The sequence below is a fragment of the Thalassophryne amazonica genome, chromosome 15 (genome assembly GCF_902500255.1).
Source record: "Thalassophryne amazonica chromosome 15, fThaAma1.1, whole genome shotgun sequence".
In the NCBI taxonomy this organism is placed as follows: Eukaryota; Metazoa; Chordata; class Actinopteri; order Batrachoidiformes; family Batrachoididae; genus Thalassophryne; species Thalassophryne amazonica.
The window spans coordinates 30,016,005-30,030,748 of NC_047117.1; the positions used below are offsets into that span (position 1 = coordinate 30,016,005).

A 14,744-nucleotide genomic window follows, 5' to 3' on the forward strand; every position below is an offset into this window, starting at 1 on the left:
AGATCAATCTAACTGCGCAGATTAAACAGCTAACAGATACAGAAAAATACAGGTAAAGAGTGCAGAATAAGAGGGCTTCTTAAAGAAAAATTAACAGGTCTATGAGAGCCAGAGTTTTTGCTGGTTGGCAGATGATCAAATATTTATTTCATGCAATAAAATGCAAATTTGATTTTTGGATTTTTTTTTTTTTTTTTTTTTTTTTTTTTTTTTAAGATTCTCTCTCTCACAGTTGAAATGTACCTACAATAAAAATGACAGACCTCTCCATTCTTTGTAGGTGGGAAAAACTGCACAATTGGCAGTGGATCAAATACTTATTTCCCCCACTGTATGACTGAGTACGATTAATATGCATGTTATGTGATGGGCGACCATTTGTACAACTATACACCTGGAAGGATGAAGTCAAAAAGACTTTCTTACTTTATTTAGTCCCTTTGGTTTATCCTGATAGATCATTAAAATCAACTTGCAGATATATGAAAATTTATTTGGAAAGGTATTTTTCACAGCAAAAGTTATGATTGTAAAGTTTTATTATTAGTTTTGTGTTATTAAAATGGCCACAAGCTAATGAGGAAGATTCTGTTCATTGTGTTTGTATACGAATAAGAAGACTGGACAAAAGACTTTCACATTCACTTTCATTGTATTCATGTGGAGTTTCAACAGAGAAGAAAAGCAATTATAAAACACGACTGCAATAAAAAAGCAAACAAAAAAACGTAGTTACATTCACTCACTGCAACAGGGATAAAAAAAACTTGTTGGAGGCAGTGAAGTGAGGATAGATAAAGTAAAAATGAACGTACATTACATAACATTGTATGAAATCTACACAATAAATGAGCAAAAATATGCATTTATTTAAAACAACACAACTCTCAGATATATTATCTGATTAGCATGCTCATGTAATATTGAAATGTTAACTTATTGTATTAATAACACACCATTGACATAAACACTCTCCATTTGACACAACAGCCTTACATCACTAAAAAAAAAAAACTATGATATTGTAGTTACACATTTTACTGCATGTGAAACGTATGAAAGACTCGACAATCTGCCCCAGTTGGGTGTGTGTGTATGTAATTAATTATCCTATTAATAAACTAGGCAATGCCTGTTTTCCAATGAGGTCTCATTCATGCATTTTGGTCCTACAGTTCCTTAATGAGCTTTTCCATTTTGGTAAATGTTTGTAATCAGTGAAAAGCACAAAAATAGTCTCCAGACAGCCCCCCCCCCCAATGTTTTCCTATGCTACAGTAGATTTTGTGTTATTAGTGCATGGACACTGTCAAGCTGATGGTTGACCGTCAATTTAAATTGCATTAAAGGTGTACAGCCTTTGGGATTTTTAAGATTTAAGTCATACAAAGAATTTTCTTTTTTTTTCCTAATTTTATTTATAAGCCTTTAAATTGGAGATTAATAATGTGACATTGCCAATCTGATCAAAATTCATGTTGCCAAGAAAAAATGAATAAATAGTTCCTCTGAAGGGGAAAAAATTAAAAAGAACAAATGGCCTTGAACTATGTTTGGTAGTGACCCATACAGTCTATGATAGCAATTGGGGGGCTTCCCCTCACTTGCGCAAGGGAAGCACATGGAGTCAGCCAATCAGAGTGCAGAGGCACAGTGATGTCAACTGGCTGGTCTCTTGGATAGCATAATCCAATATGGCAGAAAACACTCCAAAACAGTTTCTTTCTGTATAACTCAGTTTCTCAAATATTTTGTAAAACTTAATAAGAAATAAATACTTCGAAATCTAAAAACACTGTTTTGTTTTTCAACCCAATAACACCTCTGAAGTGCTTTACAAGACATCTTACAGACGTTAGCGTGCACTCTCCATGTACGCACATCACACATGGTCAAAGTTAACTTCCAGTAATTTCAAAACCTCATGCATGTGCACATGCACTTCCTCCTGCAGTAAAAGGACAAGAAACCATTCGTTCTGGAATTCCCTCCAGGTAAATATGTTCTCATCATTAAAATGTGCTGTAATTTTTCCACGTTTTAAAAATAAACCATTATAATGCATGGATTTCAGTTGAAACAAAATTTTGTCAGTTTTGTGAAACTTGAAAGGCCATACAGCTTTAATAAATGTTGATACTTAACCAAATTTTCAAATAAGACTGTTGATGGGGCAAACATTTCAGTATATATACAGTCAGGTCCATAAGTATTTGGACAGAGACAACATTTTGTCATGTTTCCTCTGTGCACAAAACACTGTGTGATGAACTAAAACTATCAACATGTCCTTGTTGTGTAGACTGCTAGCTTTAAACCAAAGAATTTTACAAAAATACTATATTAACCATTTACATATTAAAGTTACTTTTATATGCATATCTCCATTTTCAGAACCCATAAGTAATTTGACAAACTAAATCTTGTGATTGTTGTTAATACAACATTCACCTATCTCACCAGTGACATACATGTCTGTAAATCCAGAGATGCCATTGGCAGCCCTTAATATTTCCTGTTTTATTTTGTTCATTATACAGTTTTGATGAGTGTGTGAGTGTGTTTGGGGCATTTATGAAAATACAGAACAATTTACAATCAATACGGGACACAATAATTAATTGTCAAATAAAGGACAATTCTGTATTTTAAGGGGCAAGTGGCAATCCTAGCCGGGGTGCATTCAAAAACATCGGACAGCAATCAGAGAGCAGTCTAAATAGTCGGGCACAGTCATGCGGCCAGCCCGAATGTAGAGCACATGCACTCAACTGTTGCATTCGAGGTGGAAAAATATTGAACAGTGATCAAAGTGCAGTCTGACCGCAATCTGACTGCTTTCTAAATATTCGTACGGCATGAAACCGGCATTCGAAACCTTCTGATCGCGTTCGAGGGGCAGTTTGAAATGATCCACCACTCTGAATCCTGGCCAAATGTCGAGTGCTGCTGGAATATATTTCTTCGACCCGCAATCGGACCTCAGTTGTACAGAATTGTATGTGTATTCATCATATTCTCACTGCATTCTGACAGCTGTCTAGGTAACCCTAATGTGCTCCACCTACATTTGTACTGCGTTCAGAGGCTAATGCACATGGCATCTTGGCTGTCTTCTGCAATTCTTATTCCCTCCCAGATGTGACACGAATTTTGCTTGTTTTTTTACTTTCCGCCTGATTCAGCTTGATTAATTCTTGCTAAGTGTGACGGGGCGTCTTTCGATGGATACATGAACATTTCCATACATTTTCCAAGTTAAAACAGTCTGTAGTAGGCGAGTCTCAAAAACTGACCAAGTGAGCAAGAAGGACACGAGCTCATAACTCAAGGAGTTATAGACATCTTTGGCTGTAATTGGAGCAACTGAGAATGATGCAAAATTTTCTTGCTGCATCAAGTTTTCAGCTTGATGGTGGGATTCACAGAGAAGGATTTTAAAACATGAAAATAGCTGAAATCGCAGCTTGAGTCGCCCATGTGCCTTCTGGCAAACTGGATCTGAAATGTCTTGTCTTTTTTTTAAGTCCTTCTTCATATCACTCCACCGTGACGCTGTATCATTCTGTTAATGTTTGAGAACTCGTGACCCCAGACAGATTCATCATACAGAACCGTACTGTTAGTATTTTGTAATAACTGATGTAAATGAAGTCAAAACATGACACATTCAGTGACTTGAAAATGTTCACTTATCCACTCCCTGACTTATCAAAAGACAACTGGCTCAGAAACTCTTTAATGTGATATTTGGCAGAATTATGAGTGTCCTGTCATAATTCTTATTCCATGATAATCATCAAATGCAACAGTTTCATGGTGTTATGTTCGGTTTTAAATGTCACAAAACAGTTTAGTCTTTAATGGTAACTCATGTGAATGAAGTACTAATTGTTTTTGCTCAGTCAGACAATAAAATAAATAAAAACACAAACATCACAACAAACCACTGGAAGGGAGAATCAGCCGGCGATCTGGAGAAACACAGGAAGTGAGAGATGAAAATTATCTATCCATACACACACACACACAGTTAGCATTGTGACAGAAAATGAATATTATTATGAAACACTCTCAGACACACATTCATCTTCAACCACTTATCCAGGATCAGGTCACGTTGAGCTGGAGCCTATCCCAGCATACAGCATACAGTACTGTTCAGAATAATAGTAGTGCTATGTGACTAAAAAGATTAATCCAGGTTTTGAGTATATTTCTTATTGTTACATGGGAAAAAAGGTACCAGTAGATTCAGTAGATTCTCACAAATCCAACAAGACCAAGCATTCATGATATGCACACTCTTAAGGCTATGAAATTGGGCTATTAGTTAAAAAAAAAAAGTAGAAAAGGGGGTGTTCACAATAATAGTAGTATCTGCTGTTGATGCTACAAACTCAAAACTATTATGTTCAATCTGCTTTTTTTAGCAATCCTGTGAATCACTAAACTAGTATTTAGTTGTATAACCACAGTTTTTCATGATTTCTTCACATCTGCGAGGCATTAATTTTGTTGGTTTGGAACCAAGATTTTGCTGATTTACTAGTGTGCTTGGGGTCATTGTCTTGTTGAAACACCCATTTCAAGGGCATGTCCTCTTCAGCATAAGGCAACATGACCTCTTCAAGTATTTTGACATATCCAAACTGATCCATGATACCTGGTATGTGATATATAGGCCCAACACCATAGTAGGAGAAACATGCCCATATCATGATGCTTGCACCACCATGCTTCACTGTCTTCACTGTGAACTGTGGCTTGAATTCAGAGTTTGGGGGTCGTCTCACAAACTGTCTGCGGCCCTTGGACCCAAAAATAATAATTTTACTCTCATCAGTCCACAAAATATTCCTCCATTTCTCTTTAGGCCAGCTGATGTGTTCTTTGGCAAATTCTGACGTCTTCTGCACATGTCTTTTATTTAACAGAGGGACTTTGCGGGGGATTCTTGCAAATAAATTAGCTTCACACAGGCGTCTTCTAACTGTCACAGCACTTACAGGTAACTCCAGACTGTCTTTGATCATCCTGGAGCTGATCAATGGGTGAGCCTTTGCCATTCTGGTTATTCTTCTATCCATTTTGATGGTTGTTTTCCGTTTTCTTCCACACGTCTCTGTTTTTTTTTTTTTGTTGTCCATTTTAAAGCATTGGAGATCATTGATTGAGTCCGTGTTACGGTATGGTATTACTAGCTGGTTTTGTAATTTAACGGTTAAATCAAAAACTCAAATATTAAATCTGATTAAGATAGCTGGCAAAATCATGGGTATGGTGGTACCTGTAACTCCCCAAGAGATGTTTGAACAGGCAGTTCTCAGATGTGCTGATTTTAACAGATGCGTCTCATGTACTGCACTCTGAATATACTTTACTTAACTCAGGATGGAGGTACAGGGTTCTCTTTGTAAATATAATCGATATAAACATTCATTTATTCCATTATCAGTGAAGCTCATAAATCAGCAGATAGTTCAGGGAAGATAGCATAAGGGTATGTATTGCGGAATTTGCACAAAGATGTTAATAATGTTGTGTATTTATATTTTATCCTTTGACTTACTGTGTTGTTGTTTTTAATGTATAGGTGCTATGAACTGGATGTGTTGTTGTGTAGCAGACCCTGTCCAAGGCAAATTTGTCCTTAGGGAGACAAATAAAGACACTTTGACTTTTTGACTTTGTAGATGAACAGCCTATAATTTTTTGCACCTGCGTATAGGTTTTCCCCTCTCCAATCAACTTTTTAATCAAAAAACTTTTTAATCAAACTATGCTGCTCTTCTGAACAATGTCTTGAACGTCCCATTTTCCTCAGGCTTTCAAAGAGAAAAGTATGTTCAACAGGTCCTGGCATCATCCTTAAATAGGGGACACCTGATTCACACCTGTTTGTTCCACAAAATTGTCGAACTCACTGACTGAATGCCACACTACTATTATTGTGAACACCCCCTTTTCTACTTTTTTTTTACTAATAGCCCAATTTCATAGCCTTAAGAGTGTGCATATCATGAATGCTTGGTCTTGTTGGATTTGTGAGAATCTACTGAATCTACTGGTACCTTGTTTCCCATGTAACAATAAGAAATATACTCAAAACCTGGATTAATCTTTTTAGTCACATAGGACTACTATTATTCTGAACACTACTGTAGGGCTCGAGGCGGGGTACACCCTGGACAGGACACCAGATTGTCGCAGGGCCACATATAGACAAACAAACACATTCACATCGACAATTTAGTTTCCAATCCCCCTAACCTGCATGTCTTTGAATGTGGGAGGAAGCCAGTGGAGGGACCTACGCAAACACAGGAAGAACACGCAGACTCCACACAGAAAGGCCACAGGTGGGAATCAATACCATGACCTTCTCGCTGTGCGGTAACAGTGCTAACCACTAAGCCACCACGCCTCCCATTATTGTAAAACATCAATATGATATTCATGTTTTCTGGGAAACTCAGTTGTCTTTTGAGATATTCATGAACAAACAATTTAATGTTGTGAATATTATCAAATTTTAAATATCACACATACAATATGTACTTTATAATCATTGACCACAATGTTAAAGGGGAAGTTTGAGATTTTTCAACCCACAGAGGTGAGGTTGTGGAGTTCATCTTTTCACTTGGGACAAAAATTACCCTATTTTCTGGAATATAAGTTGCATATATTGTAATATATATACAGAAATTGGGAGGTCCTGCAACTTATACTCCAGTGCAACCAAAAAGTCACACATTTATTATTAATGTGATTAATTATAATGACTATTTAAGTAGGCCTTCTCCAGGAATGAAAGCACAAAACAAAATAAACTCTAATAATAAAAAAAAAATGCCAAGAATAAAATGTACAAAAAAAAAAGTGTGACTTAAACTCCATTGAGACTTATTTGTGGTTTTGTCCTTTTCAAGAGGCATTTTTAAACAGGTGCGACTTAGATTCTGGAAAATACAGAAAATGAATTGTTGCAGTATTGATTCCAAATGTAAATATGTCACCAGCTAATATAATGTTGTGTAATGCTGTATAATGTGATGTCACACGGAAAGTTAAAAAAAAAAAAAACAGTAATTTTTTATTTAACCAGGTTAGTCTCATTGAGATAGGGACCTCTTTTGCAAGAGACACTTGGACATTTATAAGTTTCCAATTCTCCTAACCTGCATGCCTTTCAAATGTGGGAGGAAACTGGAGCAAACCCACACAAACACGGGAAGAACATGCAAACTCCACATAGAAAGGCCACAGGTGGGAATCAAACCCATGAAGGTCATGGGTTTGATGTGAGGTAACAGTGCTAACCACTAATCCACTGTGCTGCCAGTAAGCTGCAGGAGAAAATATCACCAGGTGTTTGTAGCAAAGAGAGGGTCCCTCCAGAGGTATATGTGCACATCTTTACCTTCCTTCTTCAAAATGACTGATTATATCGTTCACCGCTTACCTTAGCCATCCGAAGGTGCTGCTATTCACTGAATCATTAGAGGTTTGCGCTTACAGAATTTTTTTGATCTTCCTTCATGACATTACATGATATAGCCTGTGACTGTGTTTGCCTTCTAAATGAATAATGTGATGATGAAAATCATTTTTGTTTTGAGTGAAATTCCTACACTTCTACAAAAAGAGCCCAAGTTGAAAAATCGTGAACTTTCCCTTTAATAATTCAGGTATTGTGCAAAATGTATCATGTTCTTGAAGAACTTTGTGCTCTCACCTTGAAAAAATGTAACAGTTGCGGTTGCTGAGGAGCGTTGAATGCATCAGGACAATCTCATCGTATTCATTGTTGATGTTTTTTATGTCATCCACTCTGAACACTTCAGACGGCGATATGAGCACATGGTCATCTTTGGGTTTGCAAACGTCAAGTTTGACAGAGAAGCAGGTTGTAATGTTGAAAAGAACCCCTCCAACCCCACCTATGTCTTCTTCCTCCAAAAGTTCTTCGTAGTTTAAACGACCTATGGTAAATCTTCCAAATCTGACTGTTGAGCCTTTCTGCATTGTGTATTTGTAGTCCACCGCGCGGTACACGGTGCTGCATTCATCTGTTTGCAGCAGGTTGATGGAATCTGTCAGTAGAAAGTGAAGAGACTTGAAGTGAAAGTTGGTGTGATAGGTGCTAACGTTTACTGCAGTTGTCTCTACTTCATTGTTAAAAAGCTTTCTGAACTCTCTGTTGCCGTTAACGTATGCCCACAGTGCAGCAGTGTGTTCTTTTACTCCTCCAGGGATCAACTTTGTGCACTGAGCGTTTGTAGACCATGCATTCCGGAATGTTTCACTTTTGTTTAGCTCTTCTTGCAACAGGCCTGATCTCACGACCTTCTCCAGAGCCTTGTCACGACATCCTCTGTACAGGTCATCTACAGCATCCGTTGCCATGTCCAGCACTTTAGCAGTCACCTTTTAATTAAAAACAGACTTCATATACAGTGACTTTAAAAGAAAATAAATTGTTAATGTTACAAATTTAAAATTAAATTTAAAAAATAAAACAAAGGGCCCTATCTTCCACCTGGCGCAATATAGCATCCAATATAATCCAAGTAGTAGTAGTTTCCACCTGATGCAGTTTTGACACCCGGCGCCCATGTCCTTCAGATCACAACTACTTATAGTCTTCTGTATGCCCATGGCCATATTGATCTAAAAATGAGGTGTGGTCAAGAGCAGGGATGGTGCGTTGGCATTTTGTAGAAGCAAAATACTGGCCCAAAGTCTAGCACAGTGTATTTATACTATTTAAATGGCACAATACTCAGATGCGCCTTACATCTTACAGGCTCATGAAGCATGCAAACTCTGTATGCGTATGCAACAAAAGTGAATGACATCTATAAAATATAACACAATACTATAATACCCTCGGCCATATGAGCATCGTCTTCCTTATAATTTGCAGTTATTTAATTAAATATTAAGATCCTATTATCTTACTTACATTTTGTACATGTTCAATAAAGCTCCTCTGTCAATCAATCAGTCAATTATAAACAACATTTACGTTTTAACAGTGTCTGCACAAAGTTAGCTTTGAGTTAGTGGAAGTTAGCTAATGTCAGCTAAATGTCTTCTAAATCACTTCAGAGGTGTTATTAGGTTCCAAAGACAGCAGTTTCAGTTTTAGAAATGTTTATTTCTCACTAGCTTTTACATAATATATGATAAAGGTTTTATATTTAGCCAAAACAAAGCAAAGTTAGCAGCTTGCGACACCAGGAAGTGATGTCACCATGCTAATATCTGTGAGACCATACCATAAAAATAGGAACAGAATGTAACATTTTAACCTCTCAAAATACCTCTTAAAATAGGTCAAGGTTAGCCATCTTTGACCTTGTCCAAGGTCTGTGTCCCAAGAATGTTCCCTGTGAATTTGAAGACTCTGGCAGTAATAGGACTGGACTTATGGTGAGTACAGGCAGACAGACAGATGGACAGATGGACGGGCACAAAGCCTTTAGCAATATCCGATGGCCATATTTGCTGGCTTTGAGAGATGAAGTAAATGTAAAAGTAAATATGCATGGAAAATGCAAAATTTCACTTTACTGCTTCACCTCAGGTAGCTTTGGTGGCCACTGTCAGCTGTGCACTCTGACACATCGGTACAGATACGTTAATTCACCGGAAAACTGCTTGATTTAGTCTCATTTCCCAATAGCAGTGTGCCATTCAGTAAGGTATATCTTATATATTATATTCCAATTCTAAGGTGGAACTATGCTAGTATACTAAGGTATATCTAAATATCTAAAAAGGAACAGTAAAATAGAAGAGTAGAAGAGAGTAGAGTAGAGCCACTAAGGTGCCTGGTCTTGAGAACCAGGGATCACAGGTTGAAAAGCTTTTTTATCCCATGGGAACTCTCCCTACCCACCCAAGCGGCTCAAGAGAAAGTATATATATGACAGATTACACTCTGGTTTATTTCATGTTATACTAAGTAACATGAAATGTTACTTAGTACGCAACACCCTGTTCATATAAACATTCAATAGTGGAGGAGCCAGAACACATCCTTGATATACAGTATTGACTGGGAAAAGTCAAAGACACTACCCTTAGTGTGCAGATCCCTCGCAGTCTCTGAGTGTATGCTGGCTATGATGTCCAACAAGTTCTTGGTGATGCTATTAATTCTCAGGCTGTCCTTGTGATGTCTCAGACATCCTAAGAATTCCCAAAGGACACCGATGAGGAATCAAGAGGATTTGTGCCTGATTTTGCATGAGGTGTAAACCGTGAAAACCAGTTAGACACATCCTAAATGGACTTGTACTATGTGCCACAGCAAATATGTCACAGATTGTCAAGATAGGGCCCAGTGTTTCTAATTATGGTAAAGAAAAGTTCTACTTACATTGAGATACAGTGCTGTGAAAATAATGCCGGCAAGCACAACTTTTCTTTTGTCCCACATTTTAGAAAGTGTCTTCTTGTCTTTCTTCCTGCACAAATCACTGAAACACGATTCAGAGGGAATCACAAAAGAAAAACAAAATCAAAAGCCTTAATCAATTCATTCCCACTTATCTGTGACTCACCTCACACAAATGTTAAAAAAAAAAATCTATTTTGAAAGTATTTTAAAGACACATACCTTTAAGCAATGAGCATTAATTCCCAGGAACAAATCAAAACATCATCCACGCACACAAACTTTAGGGTTATGATGGTCAGCTGCAGAATCCTGACTGCGAGAAGGGAATCTATTTATCTCTCCAAGCAGCTCTTTTTTCTTTCCTGTGGCAGGAAATAACGTGCCATCCGGGTCCGGGCTTGCTTATTTGTTCTGCAGGAGCTGTTGCAGTAGGTCCTGAAGGGATTCAGGAATCAACTCAACCATATCTCAGTTAAAACATGCAGTATGCTCCACTCTTATACAAATCTAAGGATATAAAATGCAGTATCGCATATTACAATAAACATAAAAAGTAAGTCCCTTGCTTTCACTCAGGGTGATCACAGCACATGCACAGAGGACCTGCATGCTGATTGTGCACATGTTTTACACTGGCTGTCCTTTGTGACACAACTCCACATTACATGGAAAATGGGGAGCGGCAGCCTTGAACTGGGAACCTTCCGCATTCTTGACAAGCACACATAACCGTTCGGCCACTAACCCTGACTGTTTCACAATGAAAATCAAAAAATTAAAATCATTTCAATCTATGAGGGCACTCAGCGAGCTCAGAGTTGATCCCAATATATGCATTTATACAGTGACTGAATTGCAGACATTATATTTGCCAAAAGAATGAACACATGCTGAAAAAGAAGCACGCTGGCCAAAAGAACCAATTTTTATTTCCAAAATGCTCAAACACAAAACATTAAAACATGCAACAAAAGCAAATATTTATTATCATCAATTCTATCATAGTGTTAAATCAACTTATATAAATGAGTCTTGTTAGAATTAACCAACTTGATTTAACACTATGATAGAGATGATTTAACACTGTGATAGAGCTGACTTTGGAGTGAACCAAATTTCCGAGTGCCAGGAGAGTAAAACAAACTCTTCCAGGACTCTAATGTGTACTTGCCTGTGGCCTTTAGATACTTTGTCGATACATTGTTGCTGGATGTGTCTCAATTCAGGGACCACATCCTTTGAAGGCTGCATTCATCGACTACATACATTGTAAGTGGCACGTCTAGGCTGTCAGATTTCAAAGGCTCCTTGAAATGTGGATGACTAATGCAGCCTCCTTTCCTCAGAAAACAAAGGTTACAACAGGCATATCATCATAGGATACATCTTTGAACTTGTCCAAGGTCTGTGTCCCAAGAATGTTCCCTGTGAATGTGAAGACTGCGGCAGTAATAGAACTGGACTTATACTGAACACAGACAGACAGGCGGACAGACGGATGCCAGGTCTTCGCAATACCTGATGGCCATATGTTGACCTCGGGTAAAAACAAAAGGGCAGTTTTTGGCTCCATATGTACAATTAGAAATAAGTAATGTTTATATAAGCATTGAAAATTGATTTTTAAATTATGGGTTACAGCCACCACTCTAGCTTGTCACATGCAGCAGTCAAGACTAACAGGGGACAGGAGCGGGAAAAGCTGATATGAGCGTTGAATGAAAGTAATGCCTTCAGGAACATTACTTGTGACTGGATGTGACGGAAACATAAGGTGAACATGATAAAAAAAAAAAAAAACACAGACAGAGGACTGGTCCCAATGAGGACAGACAGACAGACCAAGAACGAATCACAAAGGGGACACACATGGATGGCCGACAAAGACAAAAGACAAAGGGAAAACCACAATGACAGACAGGGTACATGACACAGATGAAGTGAGAACACACACCCACACACAACATGATGGAAATATTTTAAGGAGTGAAATACAAAAATGGTCCTTAGAATTTTCCCTTTAATTATGTACCTTTATTTTTCAATATAGTCACCAGATAACTGAATACATTTCCGCCAATGATGAACAAATTTAGTGAAGCCCTTAAAATTCATTTTATTAGTAAACAGAGCGGGTCTCTGCTTCAACTTTATATAAAGTCTGGGTCTGTTAGTGGAGCTTAGGGCTAGTGGGTGGCAATCACCTTAGTATTTCTTCTGCTTTCCTGTTGCTTAATGGTGATGAATTATACCTTAAGTATATGTGACCGGAGGACCTATCTTTGTGGCCGGGACGGCGGTGGGATTCAAGATTCAAGATTTCAAGCATTTATTGTCATTGCCACAAAGGACAACGAAATTACGTCTGGAGCATCCACATGCATAGTTAAAAAGAGCAACCAGTGCAATAAATAACCCCTAAATACCCCATGTAACATTTATAACATCTGTACAGTGACATTTGACAGCAATATAAAAACAAGATATTGATAAAATGCATTAAAGGGTAAGAACAGACCAAATAAATAAATATAAAAATGGTGACACTGTGCAGAAATGCAGAAACCAGTTCAATACTATTAATTGATGGCTATAATCCACGGAAGGAGAGACATGGGGGGAAGAGGGCAATTTCCAAATAAATACATAATAATAACAATGTGCAACAATGCAAAACCAGTTCAGTGCTACTACAATTGATTATGAACTCAATGCAGTTGATATAGTTATAGTCTGTGGGAGGGAGGCAGGGGTGGCAGTGTTCAATAATCTAACAGCTTGTTCTGGCCTTTAAGGCCCTATACCTTCTCCCTGAAGGCAACAGATGGAAAAAGTGATAACCAGGATGGTGCTGATCTCGCAGGATATTACGCACTCTGTTAAGACAGCGAGTGGGATAAATAGTGTTAATCTCTGGGAGAGTTGTCCCAATGATTCTCCCCGCTATTTTCACCACCCGCTGAAGTGCCTGCTGATCAGCCTTAGTGCAGCTGGAGAACCACACTAACAACCCATATGTCAGCACACTACTGATGGCACAGTTATAAAAGTTCACCATCAGGCATCTAGGGATATGGGATTCAAACACCAGACTGCTCGAACTGAAGACCAATACCAGGTCAGCCAAAGGGGAATTCCCTGCTAGCCAAGCTAGCAGGAACATCTTTTCAATCTGGACTTCAGCTTGCTACATGTACTTTTTCTGGCCGACTGATTTCTTTTTCTGTCTGATTCTGTTTTCTTTTTCTCTCTGTTTGAGATGCAGCTGGATCCACATACTGGACTGGATGATTTTTAGGAACAGATCCAACGAGTGGCTCGATGATCCCCATCCCCTTGATGGTGGACTGGACACCTGTATGGACTTTTGTCAATTGTTGTTGTGTTGTGTTCTGTATTGTAAACTTTTTGGTAGAATGGCCTAAGCAGAGGGTCACACCTTTGAGTGTGGTCTGCTTGAGGTTTCTTCCTCAGTATCATCAGAGGGAGTTTTTCCTTACCACTGTCACCTGTGTGCTTGCTCTATGGGTTGGTAAGGCTAGACCTTAGTTGTGTGAAGTGCCTTGAGGCAGCCTTGTTGTGATTTGGTGCTATAAAAATGAAATAAATTGAACTGAATTGAATACTTGCTTCCCAAATAGAATATCTCTAGATGTGGGATGCCTTTACACACCAGTCTCCTTTGATTTTATTCATAAAAATAAATTGCAAATTGCAGTCATTTTTGTTACTTTTAAATTTACACTATTTTTTTGTATTTGTCCTAGAACTTTTTCAGAATTACTGTAGGAACAATACAGTCTATGGCTTATACTTACACACACAGACAGAGAGAAATACATTGTAATTCTCTCTTACTCCACTAGGGGTGCGTTTTAAGAATAAAAGCAGCCATTGCCAGCTACCTTTTAACGCGCATGCGTTGAACACAGTTCACAGAATGTGAAAATGTTCCTCGCATTATATAATGACATTAACTAGTTGATAACACCTCAGAATTTGTTACACTTCAGAAAGAGAAAACGAGACGTTCGCATTTTCCGAAGCCGGAAGTAGGTCTGAGTGAGCGCTCTTGTTAGGTGTTGATCTCTGCCAAAGTCCCGCCCACAGACTGTCCCGCCAAACACAAAGCAGTATGTTGTTGTTCCTGTAGTTTCTGTGCAGTCAGTGCTTTCAGGTACTGCAGTATTTTCATATTTTCTGTGTGTTTATCAGTTTTACTCTGTCTTTAACATTGCACCGAACTCAACGTTGTGTTTTGGTATTTACCTCTGGTAGAAGACTAACTTTAATGTCAAATAAATAGATATCAAACCTTGTTTAACTTTGT

The 14,744-nt window shown here is 38.1% G+C and overlaps 1 protein-coding gene across 2 annotated transcripts; it reads right to left on the reverse strand.

The window, feature by feature from the left end:
* Positions 1 to 1,259: 1,259 nt before the first annotated feature.
* si:ch211-145b13.6 (T-cell ecto-ADP-ribosyltransferase 1) lies at positions 1,260 to 10,763 on the reverse strand. 2 transcript variants are annotated; one of them, XM_034188802.1, is made up of 4 exons: positions 10,635 to 10,763; positions 10,394 to 10,495; positions 7,742 to 8,433; positions 1,260 to 3,974 (listed from the first exon to the last, which is right to left on the reverse strand). In XM_034188802.1, exons 2-4 carry the CDS (start codon positions 10,451 to 10,453, stop codon positions 3,902 to 3,904), a joined length of 825 nt encoding a protein of 274 aa, XP_034044693.1. In that variant the 5' UTR covers positions 10,454 to 10,495; positions 10,635 to 10,763; the 3' UTR covers positions 1,260 to 3,901. The 2 variants fall into 2 exon arrangements, with proteins under 2 accessions (XP_034044693.1, XP_034044694.1); XM_034188803.1 differs by having other exon boundaries at positions 10,394 to 10,481; positions 10,634 to 10,745.
* Positions 10,764 to 14,744: the final 3,981 nt, after the last annotated feature.

Coding starts and splice junctions, on each gene's coding strand:
- si:ch211-145b13.6 (XM_034188802.1), bottom strand. CDS start 10,453: ATGTGGGACAAAAGAAAAGTTGTGCTTGCCGGCATTATTTTCACAGCA. Junction 8,434..10,393: donor TCACAGCACTGTATCTCAAT/GTAAGTAGAACT, acceptor TTTAATTAAAAG/GTGACTGCTAAAGTGCTGGA. Junction 3,975..7,741: donor AACTGTTACATTTTTTCAAG/GTGAGAGCACAA, acceptor GTGTTTCTCCAG/ATCGCCGGCTGATTCTCCCT.